At 56.9% G+C, this 21,363-nt stretch overlaps 6 protein-coding genes across 6 annotated transcripts; 2 read left to right on the top strand and 4 right to left on the bottom strand.

Annotated features, from left to right (window-relative positions):
* On the bottom strand, positions 1-1,471 carry EsH8_III_001322 (SGNH hydrolase-type esterase domain-containing protein; the record flags this gene model as incomplete). The annotated part of the gene is made up of 4 exons (XM_083263047.1): positions 1-333; positions 385-563; positions 687-1,219; positions 1,269-1,471. The coding sequence occupies 4 exons, from the start codon at positions 1,469-1,471 to the stop codon at positions 1-3; spliced, it is 1,248 nt and encodes a 415-aa protein (XP_083123534.1).
* Positions 1,472-5,314: 3,843 nt separating this feature from the next.
* On the top strand, positions 5,315-5,887 carry EsH8_III_001321 (uncharacterized protein; the record flags this gene model as incomplete). The annotated part of the gene is made up of 1 exon (XM_083263046.1): positions 5,315-5,887. The coding sequence occupies one exon, from the start codon at positions 5,315-5,317 to the stop codon at positions 5,885-5,887; it is 573 nt and encodes a 190-aa protein (XP_083123533.1).
* A 1,885-nt stretch (positions 5,888-7,772) lies between these two features.
* EsH8_III_001320 (P-loop containing nucleoside triphosphate hydrolase protein) lies at positions 7,773-12,890 on the bottom strand (the record flags this gene model as incomplete). The annotated part of the gene is made up of 12 exons (XM_083263045.1): positions 7,773-8,451; positions 8,561-9,295; positions 9,374-9,445; positions 9,500-9,614; positions 9,692-10,042; positions 10,098-10,260; positions 10,324-11,138; positions 11,195-11,428; positions 11,488-11,767; positions 11,825-12,051; positions 12,106-12,634; positions 12,702-12,890. The coding sequence occupies 12 exons, from the start codon at positions 12,888-12,890 to the stop codon at positions 7,773-7,775; spliced, it is 4,389 nt and encodes a 1,462-aa protein (XP_083123532.1).
* Positions 12,891-13,515: 625 nt separating this feature from the next.
* On the bottom strand, positions 13,516-15,069 carry EsH8_III_001319 (D-arabinono-1,4-lactone oxidase-domain-containing protein; the record flags this gene model as incomplete). The annotated part of the gene is made up of 1 exon (XM_083263044.1): positions 13,516-15,069. One exon carries the CDS (start codon positions 15,067-15,069, stop codon positions 13,516-13,518), a length of 1,554 nt encoding a protein of 517 aa, XP_083123531.1.
* Positions 15,070-17,290: 2,221 nt separating this feature from the next.
* EsH8_III_001318 (tRNA threonylcarbamoyladenosine dehydratase) lies at positions 17,291-18,921 on the bottom strand (the record flags this gene model as incomplete). The annotated part of the gene is made up of 3 exons (XM_083263043.1): positions 17,291-17,757; positions 17,806-18,682; positions 18,745-18,921. The coding sequence occupies 3 exons, from the start codon at positions 18,919-18,921 to the stop codon at positions 17,291-17,293; spliced, it is 1,521 nt and encodes a 506-aa protein (XP_083123530.1).
* Positions 18,922-19,431: 510 nt separating this feature from the next.
* On the top strand, positions 19,432-21,081 carry EsH8_III_001317 (uncharacterized protein; the record flags this gene model as incomplete). Its single annotated transcript, XM_083263042.1, has 1 exon — positions 19,432-21,081. The coding sequence occupies one exon, from the start codon at positions 19,432-19,434 to the stop codon at positions 21,079-21,081; it is 1,650 nt and encodes a 549-aa protein (XP_083123529.1).
* Between the last annotated feature and the right edge of the window lie 282 nt (positions 21,082-21,363).

Raw genomic sequence — 21,363 nt, 5'->3', positions numbered from 1 at the left:
TTACTCGGGTCCGGTGGCGTAAAGAGGCCAGCCGAGCTTCAGGGTGATGTACTGAATCAGGTGGCTTGCGACCTTGATCTGGCCGACGTCTGTCGGATGCCACTGTGGCCCAATGTCGTTGTGTTGCAGGATACCCGTGGTGTTGAAGAAGTGCACAAAGGGCTTGGCCGGCTTACACGCCGTCTTTGTCGTGTTCGTGACGGCGTCCCAGATCACCGGGCTACTTAGGTACTCTTCCGAGTTGAAGTATTGGTAAACGCTGTAGACCTCGTCCCGAAGATCGGTATTCTGGTCGTAAGTATTGCCGTTCTGGAAGAAGCCTTGCCACATTTGCTGCGGCCGAGTTAGCACCGCGCGGCGGCATGCATGTGGGATTGGTCTTACCATGATTATGACTTGAGCCTCGGGCCACTTTCCGTGAATGCCCTGAATGAGCCTCTTGTAGCTTTCGACGTAAGTGGCCTTGCTGACGCTGTTCGCCGCATTGGCGTCATTGGTGCCGAGGTTGATCACAGCAAGGTCGGCCGGAGGGTTCTTGGAAAAGTCCCAGGGTTCGGGGTCATCTGTACAAGCCGCAGTCAGTCTTGAAGCTCGTAGCGACATCTCCTGCTTTGAACCAAGTGCCAGGCTCTGGTTCATATAGCCGAAGTTCATTTGCTGCCCCAATGTATACGCATCACACGTACCTCCCCATGCTTCGGTCGCCCGTCCGCCCGTGTCCGACGTGTAGAACCACTGATGGGACTGTCCCCGAGGGTTGCCCCAGCAGTTCTGGTCCGCAACACAGATACCCGGATAGGCTGTGATGGAATATTCGGTGTTCCCCAAGCCTGCGCCGACGCCGTAAGCAAACCCCGCGAGCGCCTCGTACGTGTTGTACATGCCAGCCGATAGGCTGTCGCCGATGAATTCTACCCGACGTGGGTAGTCAGGGACCTTGATGAGCCGCTCTCCAGCTGCCACGTGAATCTTGTCAATCTGGACTCCATAGGCCCAGTTTGTCACTCTCATCTCGAAAGTCACGGGGCTGACCGGGCCGGTGAGCTCGATGCCCGGAGTCTCGGGGCCCACAAACAGGTGTGTTGCCCCCGCCGTGACATTGGTGTGAAGCCAGTCGAGGCCAGCAATCCTATAGGCGACGAGAGTGCTGCTGATGGTTTGGTTCCCGAACGTGACCGCGACGGTCTGGCCGGTGAATCCAAATTTGATGCCTGGAGCTCTGTATCGTGTGAGCAGTCGAACAGCAATCAGGTCAAGTGTGAACTCACGCCCACCAGGATGTCTTCTTGGAATCCCATCGGCCTTTGTAGGATATCTCCTCCGCATCGGCCTCGTACGTCTTGTAGTCGCCAGCTGCTAGTTCGACTTTGGTGTCGATGAAGTCCGTTGTCCTTGGCCGGCCATTCTCAAGGATAGTTGCCGTGACGGCAGAGAAGCAAGCAAGCACCGCCGTCAGCGAAGGAACTATCATCTTGGCAATGTGTTTTGCAGCCTTAATTAATTCTAGCCGAGACACAGAACGAGGACAGTCGGGTAGGCGGCCTGAGACGGAGACATGATGAATGGAAGAGGCCGCTTTATACGGCTAGGTGGCCTGCAAGCCGTGCTTTGCTGCAACCGTGTTGACCCCTCATGGAAAAATCGACCAAGAACCCGTACGGTCCATCATGGACCGAAATGGGCGGGAAATTGAAGGCGCCGGGGCAAAACCAATCTTGGACTGGGAGGAGTGCGCCGGCTCATCGGGTTATGAACCGCACCCGAGCTCTCTAGAGCCGACCGCCCTTGAATGAATACAAGCCTTTCACGGGCATCCATTCACTGGCTGGAAGAAACGGTACTAAAAATGTTTAAATCCAGCCTATATGTCTACGTGGGAGAGTCATTTCATGGGATCCATTACCATCGATTTCAACGGACCGCGTGTTTATTCAGAGCGAGCCCAAGTGGACTGCGCCAGGTAGCCCCCAAATCGACCATGAGTTCTCGACATGGAGAGGAGATGTCGCCTTTGGAGATAGTTCCTTTACCTGATGTATCCAACGGAAGGAGAAGCTCCGTGGACCCGATTGGTAAACGCAGGTGGCCTACAGCGTAGGATGAGGTGTGGGTCACCGGGTGAGGTTTGCCCGTTGCGCAAAACCCGGGGAAAAGCACCGCCCAAGCCCGGCCGGCCGGGCGGGACGTTGGGGGCGCTGGAGGACGGCGGATCCGTTCTGGCGCAGTGTGACTGGCCACCCCATCTGGGACAGGTCGTCGCAGTTGCGAGACCCTTGCTACGATGGTCGTAGCGTCCGCCTAGCCTGGAGAAAATGAACATAGGCTTCGACTCGCCATCCTGTTGGCGGGGACGGGCAAACGCACACATGCGTGGTAGTAGCGAAACAGCGCTTGCTGTGCGGCACATTATAGAGTTTTCAAATGAGGGTTGTTGAACGGCGGCTAGACATCTCGGCGAAGCATCCAAGCTCGATGACGATCACATTGGAGGCTGAAGTTCTCCAAGCGCCGGTCAAGGGTAGCGGGGGGCACTCCCTAAAAAACGGCGCCCTGTAAGGCCAGGCAGGTGTGATGCTGCATAGTGCCGCAGCATTCAATCTGGCGGTTCATGCACCTGCAGCCGGAGATTCCAACAACATGGCAGCTGCCGCGGCTTTGTTTCGTGTTTGTCGTCCAGTCGAATGTCGCATGTTTCGATTCGCGCCCGTTGTCGACGTGACGACTTCGCATACCGGCCCAGGCAGGCCTACCCTGCCTCGCCGGTGAGAGAAGAGGCCACACACCAGTGGCAACCCGAACCACCGTCATGCCAGAGACACGAGAGCGAACGTCACTTGTGCTGTCAGGTCATTACCGAGATGTGGGAGCCACGTGCAAGTGAGAAATGGTTTCGCAGAGCGATGGTTCGAAACGAGGGTTGGAGGCTAGCTGTTGGGCTAAGATGTCAGCTGTACGATGGCCCTAATGCTCAACCTCGGCATGGGGGGATGGATGTTCGGTCGCGACGACGTCTGGCCGTAACCAAGCCGTGTTCCCCGGTCGTCGGCTGGGCTCTGGAGGATCGTGTGAAGCTATCATCCCTGCGGCGACGAGCCCAGTGCGGCGGATTCCAGGGAGGGCATTGACCGCTTGGTAATCCCCACGGAAAGGAAGCGATCCCTTTGGACAGTCGGGCCATGGCTCCAGCTTGCAAGGTTCGAAACGCCAGACCGCCGAGTTGCAGTTGTTCGGATGCTCCATCGAGGCCCTCGTTGGTCTTTCTTGATGACGGCGATTTGCACTAGGGTAGTGGCCGAAATGACGGAGAGGAAAGAAGAAAAGAAAAAAATGCGGTGAGAAGCGACTCAATTTCGGGAAAAGGCTCAAGATGGTATCCGGAACGCAACATATGTGCCAAGCATCGGGAGACACTGAAGATGCTGGGCGGACAGTCAACTCGATTTGGGGGAATAAAAAAGAAAACGTCAAGTAGGTAAATCATGCCTGCCATGTACTAATTAATTATGTTATTTATGTCCGTGTCTACGTAGAGGCAGGCAGGCAGGCAGGCAGGCATTGTTTTGCAGAAGAATAAGTTGTTAATTACCGTGCACCTGCCTGCTGGACTTGTACCTGCTTGCACTTGCACTTGCACTTTGTATTTATTTCCATTTACACTTGCACTTCGGCCGTGGTGTTGCTTCTCCTGCTTCCTGCTTCCTGCCTCCTCTCCCTCCTCTCCCTCCCCCTCCTCCTCTTCCTCGGACGACGTCGGTCGAGTTGAGAATCGCTGTGAAATATCCTCTCTGCCGTTTCCCCTCCCGCCGACGACATTGTCTCACTCATGCCCGTCACCCGTCCCCCGCCTCTGCCCTCCCTTCTCCTCTCGCACCATCAATCACCTGTCGACCCCTCGACTCCTCCGAACCGTTCGTGACGGCAGCGTTCGTCAAACTGGAGCCTTGGGCCTTGGAGATAGCGATTTCATCCACCATCACACCCTCCCAGATTCATCATCACGAGCCCATTAGCCCTTCGTCGAAATAGGAAGGCCAATAATCTCGCAATACCACACCGGCGGACACCGGGCGCTTGTCTTGAATCAACGATAACGGCCGAGGGATGCCACACGGTTCCTGTCCATCCACACACCATTCAGTCCTTCGTCTGCCTTCCTCGGTGCCATTCGCGACTGGCACTTTGTTCTAGAGGAGAGCGGCACCCACCACCAACCAACAACACCCGGTTCCCGCTGCCGTTGCCGGCTCAATTACCCCCGCGTCTCGTCTGCGTCTTCGCCATAATTACTTTGAGAATAATTGCGCACAATTACCACCACCCCTACAGCCACTCTACCCCGATATTGCTTTCTGCGCTTCCGGAGCCTTACATCGTCGCCGCCACTAGCTGTTGCGCCGTCCCAAGCAGCGCCTGGGAGTTGGAGATCGACCACCATCAGCTGATACTGAGCTTCCCCCCCCCATTGCCTGGAGGAAAAAGAAACATCATCCCGCGCCCAAGACACCACCAGGTCTGCTCTACACACAAAACCCGTGTGCCCCCATCAGGGACCATCCCGTTCGTGTGCCATTTGCGCCGGCGCCTTTGCGCTCTTTTCTCCCCAACAAGTCAAAGCGCCCGAGACCTGGGCCTGGTCTGAGCCTGGGTGACCAAACCGAGACCTACCTGTGCGGGTAGCAACCAAAAGGCATCGCGGTGGTGGAGGGTGCGAACTCACCGGTTGTGTATCACCAAAAAACCCCCCCTCCCCAACTTCAAACGCCGTCTCTCTCTCTCCTCTTTTCCCCTTCTCTCCCCGAAACCCTCTCCCTCTCGCCCGCACGCTTTGGCGACAATCCTTTGATTTGGTCCGTCGTCGCCGTCTCCGCCTGTTTGCGACGCACTTGCACTGGCCGCGATATTGCGTCCGCTGCCGACATCGCCTTTCCCATCTCACTTCGTCCGCGCCCAGCCCGCTGCCCGATTCAATAGCAATGATCGCTGTCGCCTCTACGATATCATGACTTTGTGCGCGTTACGATCGCCCAAACAAAGGCCACTGCACCCATCAGCTTCAAGCCAGAGCTCATGCTATTCGTCGCATCCGCGTCCGCAGCTGCACCTCCTCGCACCTCCGCCCCCGACTGTTGGCGAACCCCTCCTCTCCCTCGAACCCCACCTCCAACGGGGACAAGACTCCGAAACTCGTCGCCGTCGCCCTAGCACCGCACGGAAACCACGTCCCATCGAACATAGTCGCCCCAAACCGACGCGCATCATCCGCGAACGCTAGTCTTGCTCCCGCCCAACTGCGCACGGTGCGCTGCACCGAGCTATGTCGACCACCCATACAAATGCAGTGCCGGACACGCAACTGGGGTTGAGCTATGAAGAGATACAGCTGTTGCGCCAGGGACAGGCGGCATTGGGCCAGGGGACTGGAGGAGGTGGTTCGAACTCGTCACGAGCCGCAAGCCGCGCTTCGAGCCAGGGGTTGCTGCTGCTGGACAGCACCTCGTTGGCAGCATTGGGACGTTATTTCGACCGCGTCATGAACCAGATCGAGCAGCAGATCCTGTACCTGAGCGAACAGAGCCAAATGTTCACCATGGCCCAATTCGACCGGGCAGGTAACCTGATTGAAGGCGCCGATGCCGAGATAGCACGTTACCACGAGCTCCTCCGCCAGCTTGACGAGTTGGAGCTTGATTTCGATCGGATAAGGCACATCAAGGAGATTGTAAGAGGGTACAGATCACGAGTAGAAGAGATGGAGCGTGAACTGGAACGAAGCGGCACCGGTTCGTCTTCCCGGCACAGGGAGGGGCACAGCCATTCTTCGCACCGCCATGGTCACTCCCACAGCCACCGCCATGGCCACGAAAGCTCTCGTCGACACAGGCACTGAGCGGCTCACGATTTTTGATTTTTGATTTTTTTTTCTCTTCTTTCTTCTTTTGCATCGGCAACTTGCGTTGCATCCGGTGCATCTTTCACTAGGGAAACCACCCGCCACAAATGTGTTTCATGCGAGTGTAAATGGAAGGGGAAAAGCTGACGAGCAGCGACTGGAAATGTCTCAAACCTTTGCTGGGATACAAAATATTGGTCACACGGCCGCCACGGGATCACAAAAGCTCAAAAGGAGGCTCCAGGACGCCTCTATCCCAGCGGGAACATACAGCACCGCGGGATCATGCGTCCGAACCACGACGAAGGCAGAGCTTTCGTCTACAATGGATTGTGCGAACAGGCGGGTATTGGTGATCTCAAGATGGAGGGGCCTCGCGGCTGGACAAGATGGAAAAGCCTCACGGCTCGTTGGTCTACTTTCAAGGCGTTGATTTTCTTTTCTTCCTCGTCAAACGAACAACACCGATCGATCACTCGGCGCTTTATGACACTAAATTTCACCGATTCACTCTTCATGTCACGGGAGGCAGCCCATCCTTTTCGGCTTGAAAATACCCATATTTCTTTTTATCTACGGAAAAACAAACTTCAAGCCTCACGGCATTGTACATGTTCTATTACGATACTGTTGGCAAAGGCCGGATTGTCTGTCCCTCGGTTTCACGAGTCACGTTTCCTTTTTTATTTTACTTTATTTTTATTATCTTATTTTAGTTAACTTCAACCTCAGAAATGCCGCCCAGCTCAAACTCAGCTGTACGAGAAAATAAAAGCATATTGAGCACATTTCTGGCATATCCTGCCACACCAGCCGGACGAACATCCATTGCCGGTGCTGAGGGGAATGGCTATTCGCGACTGCGAACGACTCGACGTCGCTCTGTATGTTGGGCCAAGACGCAGCACCCTTGCCTCTGCATCCTCTGCCAAGTGTCATTTTCCGTCCTGCAGCTAGGCCGCGTTCGACCAACGGATTTGCTTGTTGGCGCCGGTTTTCACGGTTGGGCTTCAACGTAGGGAAGTTGGTCCGGGATGACTCGAGCAGGTCTCTTGGCCCGAGCCGAGCCAACGCGCCACTTGCATTTGGTGACATTTTTCATTCTTCTTTGAAGGGCCGTAACTGGACGCGACAGACAAGGGTTTGTTGAATAAGACGGCGATGCCCTGGTGATTGGCCGGTTTCCTGTAAAGATCTGGACCGGAGCCTCGCGAATTGGGAGATGGGAGGCTTAAACCATTGGCCTGCGTCCGCCCACGACTCCGGCGTTGACAGCCCCAAGTTTCCGACGGCTGCTTGAGGGCCGGCATTGTCGGACTCTGACATGTAAGAAGTTTACTTTGACCCTTTGGCGAGTGGGAACTACTTGCTGGGTATACTTTTTGTAGTATGGAGTAAGGAGATATGAAAGGGTACCTTTTTTCCGTCTTGCTTTTCGTTTTAGCAAGAGCCGGATCGACACCAGGATTATGGGCATTTGGACGGCAAATTGCATGCCACGCGTGCCCAAGTGGGAAAATGCTAGCTGGAAGATGGGAGGTCCGGATCCTTCTCTTTCGCGTCGTCTCAGGTGCGGTGGTCATCGTTATTCAGGGTGGGTGGCCTACATCAGCCGTGCTCTGCCTCAGAAGCAGTCAGCGTCACTTGATGGATGAAAGACCTGAGCATTTGAAGCTGGTCCTGGGCGTGTCCGAGACAGAAGACCCGATTTGCGTCTTCCACGAGGGACGATAATTGCGTTTGATGTAAGAAAGGGAAAAAGAGGGTCATGTATTTCTAAACGCCTAATGCTGCAAACCCGCTCGCAGCCGGATATCTTTATAATCAGAAAAACATGCTATGACGTATACACGTGAGTGAGGGGAGGCAGGAGGTGACCCTCCTAAGCGCCGCGGTTATCCCACAGACTCCTGAAGCGCGACGGCCGGGCCAGCAGCTCCTGCGGGTTCCCGACCTCCGCCACGCGGCCCTCGTGCATGACGACGACGACGTTGTACCCGACGATCGCCTCGAGGCGGTGCGCGACCTCGACGACGGTGGCGTCGGCGAACTCGTCGCGGAGCACCCTCCGGACCTCCTCGTCGGTGGCGTGGTCGACGTTGCTCGTCGCCTCGTCGAGCAGCACGACGCTGCGGTGGCGGACGACGGCGCGCGCGAGGCAGAACAGCTGGTTCTGGCCGGCCGACAGTCCCGTGGCGGCCATGTCGGCGTCGAGGCCGCCGCGCGCCTCGATGGGGTCCCAGACGTGGGTCTTGCGCAGCGCGGCGACGAGGTCCGCGTCCGGGGTGTGGCCGCCCGCCGGGTCGAGGTTGTCGCGGACGGTGCCCGGGAGGAGGACGGGGTCCTGGGGCAGGGCGGTGAGGGCGGCGCGGACCGCGCTGCGGGGCAGCGTCGCGAGGGACTGCGAGGAGATGGTCATGTCGCCCGACTGCAGGTCGAGGAGGCGGAGGAGGGAGAGGAGCAGCGACGACTTGCCGCTGCCCGAGCGGCCGCAGATGCCGACCTTTTGGCCCGGCTGGATCGTGAGGGTGACGTTGTTTAGGACGGGGTCGGTCTCGTCGCTTAAGATTGGACGTCCGTTAGTGTCAAGGAAGGTAAAGAGCAGGATAAACGTGATGAGGCTTCGACAAGAAAGGGGAAAGGGGGGGGGGGGGGTTGGATAAGACATACCTGTACGCGGCGGTCACGTTCTCAACCTCAATCTTTCCATTCCCGGGCCAGCCCGGGGGCGGCACGTCCGTCTCGCAGTCGCGGTCCTCGCGCGGGGTGTACTGGACAAAGTACTTCAGCCGGGCAATGGCGCCGAGGCTGGTCTCCAGCTGGGTCCACATCTCGAGGAACAGGCCGAGGGTCTGGTTGAAGCTGATGATGTTGACCATGGCGAGGCCGATGGCGCTCTGCGACGTGGTGCCGGTGAAGTACAGCGCAAAGGCGACGAGGACGACGGCCATGCCGGCGATGAGGAGGTCGAGCACGACGTTGAGCCAGCGCTGCACGCAGAAGAAGAGGTAGAAGGGGCGCTGGGACGTGTCGAGGAGGGCGTGGCTCTCGCGCAGCATGGCGGCGCGCCACGAGAAGGCGCGGAGCGTGGGCAGGCCGGCAAGGACCTCGGTGAAGTGCGTGAAGAGCGGCGACTTGGCCTCGAGGTCGATGTGCCGGAGCTGGCGCGAGGTGCGGAGGTAGTACTTCTGCAGGAGGTAGAGGACGGCGAAGGACGGCGGGATGAGGGCGGCGACGTAGGTCGCGCCCGAGGCGATGATGGCCGTCTCGGCGAGGACGAGGAGGAAGCTGTACATGGTTGCGAAGGCGGACATGGGGAGGCGGTGGTCGATCAGGCTCATGTCCTGGCTGAACCTGTTGAGGGTGATGCCGCTGTCTGTGTTTGTGAAGAAGTATAGGGGGGCACTGAGGGGGGAGGGTCGGGAAGTTAGTCTTGGTGTTACTGAAAGGGGGGGAGAGAGGTAGGGCAAGGGGGTGACCTACGCAAGGACCGCTTTGAGGAGGGTCTGGTGTAGATGGTTCGCGGAACGGGGGATGGCGAGGAGCATCCAGAAGCTTGGGTTGTTTAGCTACCGTTCCCAAAGGGTATGGTTATTGGGGGTGCCTTACCTGAGGGAAATGCCGTTGAAAATGATGCAGAGGACACCGAACATGACATATATGCCAAGATGCATCGCCGGCCTGTCGTTCGTGCCGTGCTCGGTCCAGATGCGCAGCCAGATTTCTGTGATCCCGTGGTCAGCTTGCTCCCCCTCTCGAGCAATGGACGCGATTTGATAAACAGGAAAACATGACTCTTACGAGGAAGCTTGGTAAGTGCTACGTATATAATGATCAAAACAGTGAACGCGGCCAAGATACGCCAGCCGATGGAGTTGAAGTAGATGCGGTAGCATTCCGCGTCGCCCGTCTGCCTCGTGAGCTCGGCCTCCGTGGACCTCGGAGCCGCGGCCGGCCGATTTACCTTTGCCGGTGTCGCGGCCTGCACGGGCTCTTCGTCCTCCTCGGCCACGTTTTCGGGGTCTTTGCCCTTGACTTCCTCGGCAAGGTGGCCCCAGACGGAGCGCGGGACTGAGTCAAATGAAATTTGGTTGTGGAGGATGGTGCCGTCCTCGATCATGGTGATGCAGTCGGCAGCGGGAAGGAAGTAGACTAAATAACCTGTTAGCCGGGCAAGGTCACCTGGCAGAGAATGGGTTGTGTTTACCGTGGTTGGTTGCGAGGAAGACGGTCATGCTGGCCTGGCGGATAAGACCATCTACCCCAAGCAGACGCTGGAAGACGGCCTTGGAGGTCGTGTTGTCGAGACCGCTGAACACGTCGTCGAGGAGCAGCAACCTCTTGCGAGAATAAACGGCGCGAGCCAGTGCCTGCATGCGCACACGTTAGTTGCCGTAGAAAAAAAAAAGAAGAATACGCAGCGCGGTACTCACCACTCTTTGCTTTTGACCGCCGCTCAGGGCCACGCCGCCTGTGCCGACGATGGTGTCTTCGGCCTTGGGAAAGAGAGCAATGTCCTCATCCAGCGTACAGGCGCGCACGACTGCAGAGAACCATGCGGGATCGTACGGGGTTTGGCCAGTGATGTTGTCCTTGACAGAAACATTGCGCAGCCAGGCAGACTGGTCGCAGAAGGCGACAGACGAGGTATGCATGGTCACCGTTCCGGCCGAGATGCCGAGTTCTCCAAGGATTGCCTTCATGAGGGACGATTTGCCGCATCCCACGCGGCCCACGAGCATGGAAACGGTGCCCTGTCGAAGGACGAGAGAAACGTCCTTGAGGATCTCGGTGCCGTTCTTTAGGGCGAGCGTTGCCTTGTCGATGGTGACGAGGGGCTTGCTACCATCGACTGAGGCGGGCCGATCTTTGTTGGCCTTTAGGGACTGGAGCTTGACCGCGATGCCGTCTGAGCCCTCTACAGCTTTCGGCGAAAGAGGCTGCATGTCCGAGTCGCGGAGGCTCTGCGGCGGATACATGGAGTCCAGGGAAGACTTGGAGCTCGAAATGGTTAGGCGCTGGTCGACAATCTCATCCAGGAGTAGGAAGGCCTGGATGCGAGTGAAGCAGCCGAAAGCCCCCATCAGCTGCAAGATCGATGACATCAAGTTGATGAGGGGATGAGACACTAGAACAATGATGGAGAGAGCCGTAAAGGCCTCGGCGACGCTGAGTCCTTCTCCGGCTTTGGTCCAGAGTACGGCAGCGGCGATGATCACGATGGGCGTGAGTTGCTCGGCGATTCCCCCTGTGAGGCTGGATTCAGTACCCCCGCAGGAGAGGCGATGTGGAAGAGGGGCTCACCGATCACGCTGAGAATGGTGACGAGAATCCTGAACTTTACGGAGAGCTTCAGCTCGGCGACGCGCAGCTTCTGGATGACGTCGGAGAAGTGATTCGTCAGGCCCATCATCTTGATGCCCTTGATCTGAGTGAGCATGGACGAGGTGATGGAAACGCGCTTCTGTACGCCTTGGTTCCAGGCGATGCGCGCCGGTCCCATGCGCGTGGACAGCTTGGTCGTAAGACCCGTGCAGGCTATGTATGGTGGTTCGTCAGTGCCGGTGTTGCAATTCGCGTGGATAGACGCTACTGACCAAGGCCGGGAATGAGCAAGAGGAAGCACGGAGGGCCGACTTGGCGGTATAGCAGGTAGATGCCGACGGGGAGCTCAAACGCCGCGGCCCACACGTCGTGGATGAACGTCATGGCCATGGCAATGTTCTCGATATCGACGCTCATGAGCGTGACCGGCGCCGAGTCGGTGATTACCGAGGCATCCAGGTCGAGCGTCTTTTTGAATATGAGCGACACAAGTCCGCCGCGGAAGAGGGTGACGAGCTGGAATGTCATGTGCTGGTACCAGCATCGCGAGACCTAGATGCGCGTCAGGATATGAAGGCATTTGGAGCGGGAGTGTCCCATGAGATTTACAGCAAGTCCAGTATAAATCAATGCCGTGGCGCCGACGAGGCCGGCGGCGATGTTCCTCGAATCTTCTGTCCGTGGGCTTCCGACAAAGTTGACGATCTGGTTCACGAGGAACGGCTGGGAGAAGGTGAAGCCGGCGAACAGGAGGCGGGGCAGCACTGCCGCGATGAAAGTGATCCGGTATGCCCAGAATGTGCTGATGATCAAGCTCCAAGAGCTGGACTTTTTGCCTAAAAAGCCGTCAGACGTGGTTTTTACGGTACCAGACGAACCGCATTGCTTACTCTTGGACCACGCATGGTCTAGCTTGCCGAGGAGGAGCCTAGAGTCGAACTTGGGGTCGATGGCGCCGAGGTCTTCGAGGCCGATGAGAAGTCTGAAGCCCTGGAAAAACAGGCCGTTCAGCCACCAGAAGAGGCTTCGACTCACGACACCCGTTGTGGATTCGACGGGCACATCTTTCTCGCTGCCGGACAAATGGTTCCGCTTGGGAGTCTCTTCCAGGACCAGAATGGCAGCCTTGACCACCAGAGAAGTTGTGAAGACGGCTGCGATGGCCGTCAGACCGTCTCTGATCCAAAAGGTCCTTGCCTGAGCGATGTCCAAAATGATGGTGAGGACCAGGTAGCCGCCCAGTAATGTTGATGGGCGAATAGAGCGCTTGTGCTCAGTGTATGACAGAACAGCGAGGGCGACGGCCTCGACCAGACCTAGAACGCTCTCCGCAACGGAAGTGCGGGCGCTGGGAGTCGAGGGCAGAGCCCATAAGGCGACAAGGACAGCTTGAAGGCACAGGAACATAGTTATCGCGGCCTGGAAGCGTCAGAGAGGATTCTAAACAATCACCAACATGCTGGGGGAATCTCGATGAATTAATTACCAGCTTGAGCCATAACAGCTTCCCAGAACGGACCCTAATGTCATTGCGAAGAAGCCAGGTGACGCGGAACGGAGCAAGGACGATGAGCAAGGCGGTGGGCAGGATGGACAGGATGCTCTGTTCGAATAACACGGTGAAGTCAAAGGAGCCGCGCAATTGCGGGCCGAAGTAATTGTCGTCGGAACTCATGACGATGGGTGCCGCTCACTTCCAGTAATCGCAATCGCAATATGGAAGAGGTGAGACATGAAGGAGATTCCATGAAAACTCGCCAAAAAACACATTGGAAAGAGCGAGGGTTTGAATCACATATTTAATAGTTTCCGAATTTGAGAAGTTCGCACCGCCAAAGTTTCCTCTCCCAGAGAGAGATGCAGCTTCCTGATTGAGCGGGAGACAATCAGTGTTGGGCTGACCACCAACCAGGGGGGGACATGTCGCGACGGCGGTTGGTTGCTTTGCCAGCTTGCCCAATCATTGTCGTCTGTTGGTTACGAGGGATGCATAGGCTGCCGAATCGTATTTGGCCCGATTCGGCTCTAGGCCATGTTGACGGGTTTTCCTTATCAACACCCGTTGACTCGCTTTCTGGTGCCGGGTGCCAGGATGGACGCAATTCTTTTGGGTGTGAAGCTTGCGCAACACCCCCGAGGCACCAATTTACGAACCCCGCATGTTTGTTTGCCCCTTGAAGACGGTTGTTGATGCCTGTTCAAACCATGAAATCATTGAACGCAGTGGGCCTTTACGACCCTGTGGGGTACTTATGCAGTCAATTCTAGACTTCTAGAAGGGGCTATCGCTTGATATCACGTCAATTGGGCTTCCCCACCACACCGGCGACTCTTAGCCCACCACCTCTCGCCGAAGCCCTCTCAACCTCGACCTCCTCCAAGGCAAGCATCGGCCCGTTGCCGAGAACCTTCTCGCGATGCCACTGCCCAACGAACATGCCCTCGGGGTCAGCGTCGTTCCTCACTGATCGCCACTCTTGCAAATCCTTGCCGTAAAACTCCTCAATGGCCTTGCTCTCATCAAAGTTCTTGGCCCAATGCGGCTTTCCGCCAAGATCCTTCATTAGCCACTCGAACGCCTCATAGTAGCGCTCCCTACACGGCGGGTCCATGTGATACGGGCGGTACAGGGTAGCGTTCAAGTACAGCGTCGGACCATCGTGCAGGGTCGGGTCGAGGTACGGCCTCGCGTTGGAGGTCAGCGACGTATCGCTCACCCGTACCTCGATCGGCGCATGGACGTAGAGGCCGTCGGCCGAGAAGGGAATGTTGTGCGGGACATAGTCGGGGTCAGCGGGCGTGAGGTGGTTCAGCCAGGACGACATGCGGCGGAGGGCTTCGGGCCCCTTGTGCAGTGGGATCGCCCACTCGTTGACAAACTGCGAGTAGAGGCAGTTCATGAGCAGCGCCTTGCGGCTGGGCTGGACGGCCGATATGGTCGACCCGTTGCCGAAGCCGTACTGCATGCCGAAGACGAACCACTCGACCCACGGCAGTATCCGCGGGATATAGTGCGCGACGTACAGCAGGTTGTGGTAGATGTAGTAGCCCAAGGGGCCGTCGTAGTTCCTCTTTGGGGGGTCGACGAGCTTCTCATTCGTCTTGCCCGCCTGCCAAACCACCGCTCTCCGGGTGTAGGGGAACCACCACACGCGAACAAACTCGCTCTGCGTCCACAGGTCCCCGGTCCAGGCATTGAACATTTTGAGATCCGTGTCGATGGTCTGGGTCCATCGCAGCGTGAAGGAGGGCACCGCGCGGAAGGTGAGTTCGGTGATGATGCCCAATGCGCCGAGAGAGAGGAGTGCAGCGCGGAAGAGCGTGGGGTTCTCGTCGCGCGAGCAGGACTCGGTCTTGCCGTTGGCGAGGGTGATCTTGAGCGCTAGCACGTCCTCGGACATGAGCCCGTGGAATAGACTGCTGCCATGGGTGCCTGTCGAGATTGCGCCGGCAATGGACTGCTGGTTGATGCTGCCCAGGTTCGGCATCGCCAGGCCATGGCGTTCCAGCTCATCGCATAGCGAGTACAAGCGGATACCGCTCTGGATCACCGCCAGGCCCGTAGATTTGTCAACCGAAAGGATGCGGTTGAAGTTGTCAAGGTTGACCTGCCAGCTCGAAGTACAGGTGATGTTTGAAGGGGAGTGGCCGCATCCGACGGTGACGAGGCGGCGGCGATGTTTGCGCGCCAGGTTCACGACCTTTTCGACCTCCTCGAGAGATTCGGGCTGGATGTAGAGCTCCGGCAGGGAGTGGAACGTCTTTGCCCAGGTATGGTGGACATGGTTGGGGCGGGCGCGGAACGCAACACCATCAGCGCTCTTGTCGAGCTCTGCGATGATAGCTGGGTCCATGGCGCAGAAACAGGCGGGCGGGTTCGAACGGGTTGTCGTATGATCCGTATGCCGAGTCTGCCCGAGGTAGCTTTTCCCTCTTCCAAGTGGACAAGGTCTACCAGGTTGGACGGTGAAAAAAGCTTATTGTTCTTGTGTGTGTTATCCAGCTCAGTTCAGTTCAGGTCAGCTCGGCACGCTGCACACTCTGGAGACGCCATTGACGAGGAACAGTATGGGGGGAGGAAAAACTCATGCTTGGCGACTGAAAGCTGGAACGTTTGCGATATTAACCTAGACCCGCGCGGCTGACTGTGAGGGATGGACAAGGCGGGATGGAACTCAAGTTAAAATGGTCCTAGATGCGGTAACTGTGGTGGCTCTAAATGAGCTCATCGATATCCGGAAGGTCTCGACGGGGGGTTACGCGCTGTGATTCGCCCGGCGCAACAGTCTTCGAGTCACCGTTTGCGACAAAGGCTTAGGGATGCGTGCGCCGACAAGGCCAATTCCAGGGTCTTGGGGGGCGCTAATCCACCCAAGCTCCTCCACAGAGCTACGGGCTCTCTTTTGCCATGCATCATCCCTGTACCGACCGAGCCGAGGAAGGCTCCGAGAGCTTCAACGCACCTTGATTACGAATCCGTGTCGGCCTAAACGGGCGGGTTCATGGGAATAAGCTGTCTCAGACACGAGGGCTGTCAAACTGCACCGCATATCGATAATAATGTCGAATATACGAATATTGTCAATCTTGTTCGTGTTCGGCTCTCTTGAAACATGTATCTTCTTGACTTAATATTCATTTACTAAGCGTCCTATGTATTTCGAATAGGAAGGATCAGGTTTCCTCGCATATGTAGCCACTTGGCTGTGAAATCATTCGGAACAACCCCCCATATGTATATACCGATGTTTTCCATGTCGACGAGAAGAATTGCCCTCAGATTAGCTCTCTTATGTTCTCACGGACAACGTCCGAAGGGCTCCGCCAAAGTGACTGGATGTACCCCTCGTGCTGTCTGCAACTTTGGCTTATTTGGACTTCGTGTCATCACCGGGCAATTCTGTATCGTCTCGTTCCACTGCTGCTTGGCTGGCAGTCCTGAGATCTGCAACTTGTTAGCCATGTAGGGGGAAAAGAGACAAAATGCTCCGGAATCGACTTACCGGCCTGCTCCGATTGAAAACTATGTACGCACTGTCATGAGCGGCTCCGAGGCAGACCGCACCCGTGGGGGAGCACGGCCGTGATCCAAGGATATGTGCTTCTAGACGTTGCTATTTGTCGTCATTGCGGCGCAAGATCCCAGAACCGGCGCCGGCCGTACAGCTGTGCAACAAAACATCCATGCTGGAAATCCAGCTGGTGCCTGCTCAGATCTCTGTTCTTGGTGCTGGTCCCGTCATCGGTTGAAGAGTTCTTTGCAGAACCACAACAACGATGATCCCGTAACCTTCATGTGAAAGTTGTCATCAACGCAGGCTCCAGGTGGATAGAACGGGGAAGGTGACCAAACATAATACAAACGCCGACGAAGCAAGAATCGAACATAAAGAAAACCGAGCCCAACAGCTCGGAAGAAACGTTAGGAAAGAAGCGGGCTTTCGTCCTGGTCGCTTGATGTAGGCGCTTGCAATATCTCACTGAAGACAGCTGCGTCCTATACCAAGCAGATCGATGTTGCGCTGAAATGAGTGCAACGACGACGACTTCCTAATCGGGGCACGCAATTTATAATGCTCGCGCCCTTTATCTGATGCGAGACATCGTCAGCATCATGAGTCCCTGGGATATTGTCAGTCCTGCGGCGCTCTCTTCACTCGTTGTGATCGCGATTCTGCTCACATACCTGGTGCGAGTCACGCTGATGCGCCATGAGCACTAGGGTCATGCGCTGGTTCTACAGCGATACCATGGGTGACTGCTAAACCTTGAAATGCTTCCAATTTTTTTGTTTGGTTTTTGGCGCGTTTTTCATTCCGTTGGAAAAGGTGTCAGTCAGCAAGAAAGTACAGATGCAGTGGTGAAGGAAGAAAGCGCGACCCAGACGCGAGGAGCTTTGGGCACATCCTCATTCAGGCCCCACCTTTGGTGCTGCAGCACCGCCATTCGTCGCAGCTGTGGATTCAGTGCACCAGCCACTCGGCCCCCCTTGCCCAAGCTACACCTGCCGGTAGGTGAGGTTCCAAACTGACGATGTATGTATTGGTGCAAATGAGCGTGAGCCTTTGCATGCTTCTATAGTCTATCCTTCTCAACCTCGATGGCCTCCTCCAGTCTAGCCTCTACCCGGGCAATCACCTCCGCATCGTACAAGTCCTCCAATTTAGCCTCACCCTTGAGGTACTCCTTCTCGTGCCGAAGGGCCTCGTCTCTGGTCATGCAGACCAGGTCGCGGAACTGAATGTTGGACCACTTCTGCTCCTCAGCGCCCTCGCCGATCCGCAGCTTCGTTTTGCCCTCGGGTCTTTTCCACCGCACGAGCACGAGTCTGTTGATGAGGCCAGTGACGGCGCTCCGTCCCTTCCACAGCTCCTCGGTCAAGAAGGCTGCGTCACCGAGAGAAATAGGGATCCGCATGCCTCTGGACTCCTCGAGGCCGTCCCTGTGCTGAACAAGTCTCGTTTCCGATCCCTGGACAAACGCAACGATGTCGGTGTAGAGCTTGTCACGGTTCTTTGCCGGGACGTAGTCAAGAGGGTATCCTACACGCCCGTTAGATTCAGAAAGGTACATAATTGCATACGACTTACCAGAAATGCTAAGAATAACGTGGTTTGCAACGACATAGCCAAAGACGGCAGGCATGGTTCCGAGGACTGGAAGGATTCGCACTCGGAAGCTGGGAAGCACACTAAGATCGCTAACGGTGCCCTTCTTGAACTCCTCGTCAGAAAGGGGCAGCAGGGCGGCCTTGCCCTCGCCGGCAACCTCGGTCGAGTAGACAACCGGAATTCCGCCAGTAACGCCAAGCAGCTTCAACTTTCTGCGGGTAGCCCTCGAGAGTCCGTCGTCGGTGCTCGCTCCAATGTCACCCACGTTGACACGGGTGGGATCGCCTTTCGCTCCGGCTCCCATGCTGGAGATGACGGGAATCTTGTGGTCGTAGCAGTACTTCAGCAGCGCAACCTTGGTGTCGATGTTGTCGATGGCATCGACGACGTAGTCGGGCTTTTGTCCATTCTCGGTCCAAGGGGCAAGGAGCTGCTCAGCAACATCCTTCTCGAACTTTTGGTTTTTGAGTTCATACTTGGCCCAGGGGGCGATGGCGATGAGGCGACGATAGAGACACTGAACCTTGGGGATACCGACGTCGGCGAGCGTGGCCACTGCATGACGGTTGAGAGAACTGAGAGTAACCTGGTCGAAATCGATGAGACGGATTTTGGAGACACCTGAACGAGCGAGAGCGGCGGTACAGTGGGAGCCAACGCCGCCGCAACCGACGACAATGACGAATGAGTTTCGGAGCTTTTGCAGGCCCTCGTCCTTCAGAAACACCCTGTTGCGAGCCAATTGCTCCAGGATGAGTTCCTCGTCGAAGTCGCCGGCTTGCGCTCTCCTTGCGAGAGCCTGGTTGCGAGCATCCTCCTTGTCGACAGGAGGAGACGCAGCGCCAAATTGGGTGAGCTGTGACAATTAGCATACTGATCGGAAAGGTTTGAAAGGGAGTGCCGAAGAAAAGGAGGTACCTTTGCAGCTTCTTCAGCAGATGATGGTATGGACCTCTTCAAGTCATGAATGCGTTCTTCCCTTTCAAATGCTTGGTAACCGAGGATGAGGCATGCCACTGTTGCGCCAGACAAGACTGCAGTTGCGGCTAACTGCACATGCGGACATGCAGCCGCACGGGATAAAAATGAAGACATCTTCAGTGTCGCATGCTCATGATGCAGGGGCGGGAAACTGGTGGAGGGGGTATCGACGAATTTGAGAAGTGTCTAAGACAACCAACTACTGGGTCAAGCTCACACATACACCAGCAGGACCCTCTCATCAATAATGGGTCTTCATCGGCAGAGTTGGCCTTGCACCATCACCGGTATTCAAGGTCAGGAAAAAAAAAGTCGACCAGGTGAGTGACCAATCAGAGGTCCCAAAACTGGATGACAGCGGAACAACCACCCACCGAACCGGTCGACAGCACCGGCCACCGCCAGATCCCGTCCCCACCACGGCATTCAATCCAGCACGTCCCCCGTCTGGAGTGGCTCAACAGCTCCCCCGGCCACTAGGCAAAGCTCTACAGCAGCAATTGCACTCCCTTGGGATCCTCAACCCGTTCCAGGAAACTGAGAACCGACCGCGCGGGATTATGAGCTTCAGAGATACATGAGGAGAACGACCACCTGATTGACTACAACTGGTCCGCAGCCACGATGCGCCAGCGACTAGCCCTGCGCCGAATCCTCCTCCAGAGGCTCTTCCGGCTGCAGACAACCCGACCCTTTACGAGCCACACATCCCTCACCAGCCGGGGCAGGCCACAGCTCCCCTTCCTCTCGATACCGGTCACGACGAGACCGAAGGTCCGCTACTTCACAACGGAGAAGAAGCAATGGCTCAGATACGAGAGCCGGCTGTTCCTCCGCTACAATATCTCCATATGGGGCGGCGCGCTGTGCATCCTCGGCATTGTCTTCCTTCTTAACCAGGAGGGCCTGGAGAAGGAGGTGCCGACGCCCCACGATTGGTCATACCTGACGCGCATGGGCGTGCGCGGCGCGAAGAACGCCGCCAAGGACAGCCAGAATAACGACGTCAACTGGGTCGAGGTCATTGTGTCGTGCAGGAAAATGCTGAAGCGGCTGGAGGACCCCAAAATTGACGGCGCGGGTATTCGGGAATTGCTGGACGAGCCCTTGTCGATCGACGGTTTGGGCAATGCCGGGAAGGACGTATCTGCCAAGAGCGAGAACTGGCGGAGGGGCTACTACGAGGTGCTGATGCTCATGGCGCAGGCTTCGGAGCAGATGGACGGCTGGGTCAGGGACAAGACGAGAAACATCATCTTCCCGCCCGAAGTCGTCCTTGGACCGTCAAACCCGCACCCGAAACCAATCCCGCCCGGCGCACAGAGCGCCCCGAAAGAGGAGGACTGCGAGATTGCCTACGAGCCCGCCGAGAACCACTACCTGCGGATCCTCACCACAAAGGGTTTTACCAGCCGCCAGAAGATGGATGCCGCACTTTCATACGCCTCGTTCCTCGACTTCAAGCAACTCCCCGACGCTGCTGAGAAGATGTACCAATGGGCGCTGACCCTGGCGACGGAAACTGCTCCCACCTCTCCGCCGCTCGTCGACCCTCGTACATACATCATCAACGACAAGACGACACAGCCGTCCGAGAACGTGTTGACTGTGCTTACGTCGATCGCTCTTCACAAGGCTCGTACCGGCGATGTATCTGCCGCGCTGCCCATCTTCATCTCTATCCTCCGTGCCCGTCGCGCTCTCCCTCAAGTACCCCTTCCGGGCCAGGAGCGTCCCCGTGACACCCCCGCCACCCTTTGGCAGAGAGTCTGGAACCTGGCTCAGGCGCCGCAGTACCCGCCGCCGCCGGATGACGGCACCCGCCCCCCCTGGAGACACGCCAAGGAACTCTGCGAAGAGGCGGGTCTGAACCTGTACATTGGCGAGATTCTCTACGCAACCAAGGACTCCAAGGCGAACCGCGAAGAGGGGCTCGCATGGACGCGAGATGCGGTGGACCTTACCGAGGAGCAGCTCCGTAACCTTGGCCCCATCGGCGGAGATAAGGAGGCCCGGCAGACGTGCCGCGAGTGCCTGAGCACGGGATTGCAGAACTGGTCCACAATGGTGGCGAGGCTGGCCAAGGAGGAGGAGGCGAAGAACAAGGCGGGCCCGACCAAGTCTGCGTTTGGGTTCTGGAGCGAGGCCAAGACCGACGACAGCAGGTGGGCGGCGGAGGAGAAGGTCGTCAAGGAGAGGATACGGCGGACGAGGGAGCTGCTCGTTCAGGTCGAGCCGCCTGCCGCCGGGCTTGCCTCATTGCTCAAGGCGTAAAGGCCCGCGATACTTGTTGATATAGTTGGCTGTACGGGCGGTGGCAACGACCCGGAAGTATGTTCTGTATAATACTGTTCAAAATGGCAGGATCAATGATACCAGGTGAATACCCACGTCCACAAGTCGTATTAGCAGCCAATGCCAACCAGTCGGCCGGCGGATCATTTTGGCTGAGGTCTGTGACTGGTTTCCTAATGTCTCGGGTTTTGAATGTTAGCCGTACGCTACCACTCGATCCTTCACTTGATCGGTCCAGGGTTTTATTTCAATGGCTGACTC

Source organism: Colletotrichum jinshuiense, chromosome 3 (assembly GCF_051148585.1).
Source record: "Colletotrichum jinshuiense chromosome 3, complete sequence".
In the NCBI taxonomy this organism is placed as follows: Eukaryota; Fungi; Ascomycota; class Sordariomycetes; order Glomerellales; family Glomerellaceae; genus Colletotrichum; species Colletotrichum jinshuiense.
This window is presented reverse-complemented; position numbering and strand designations above follow the sequence as displayed.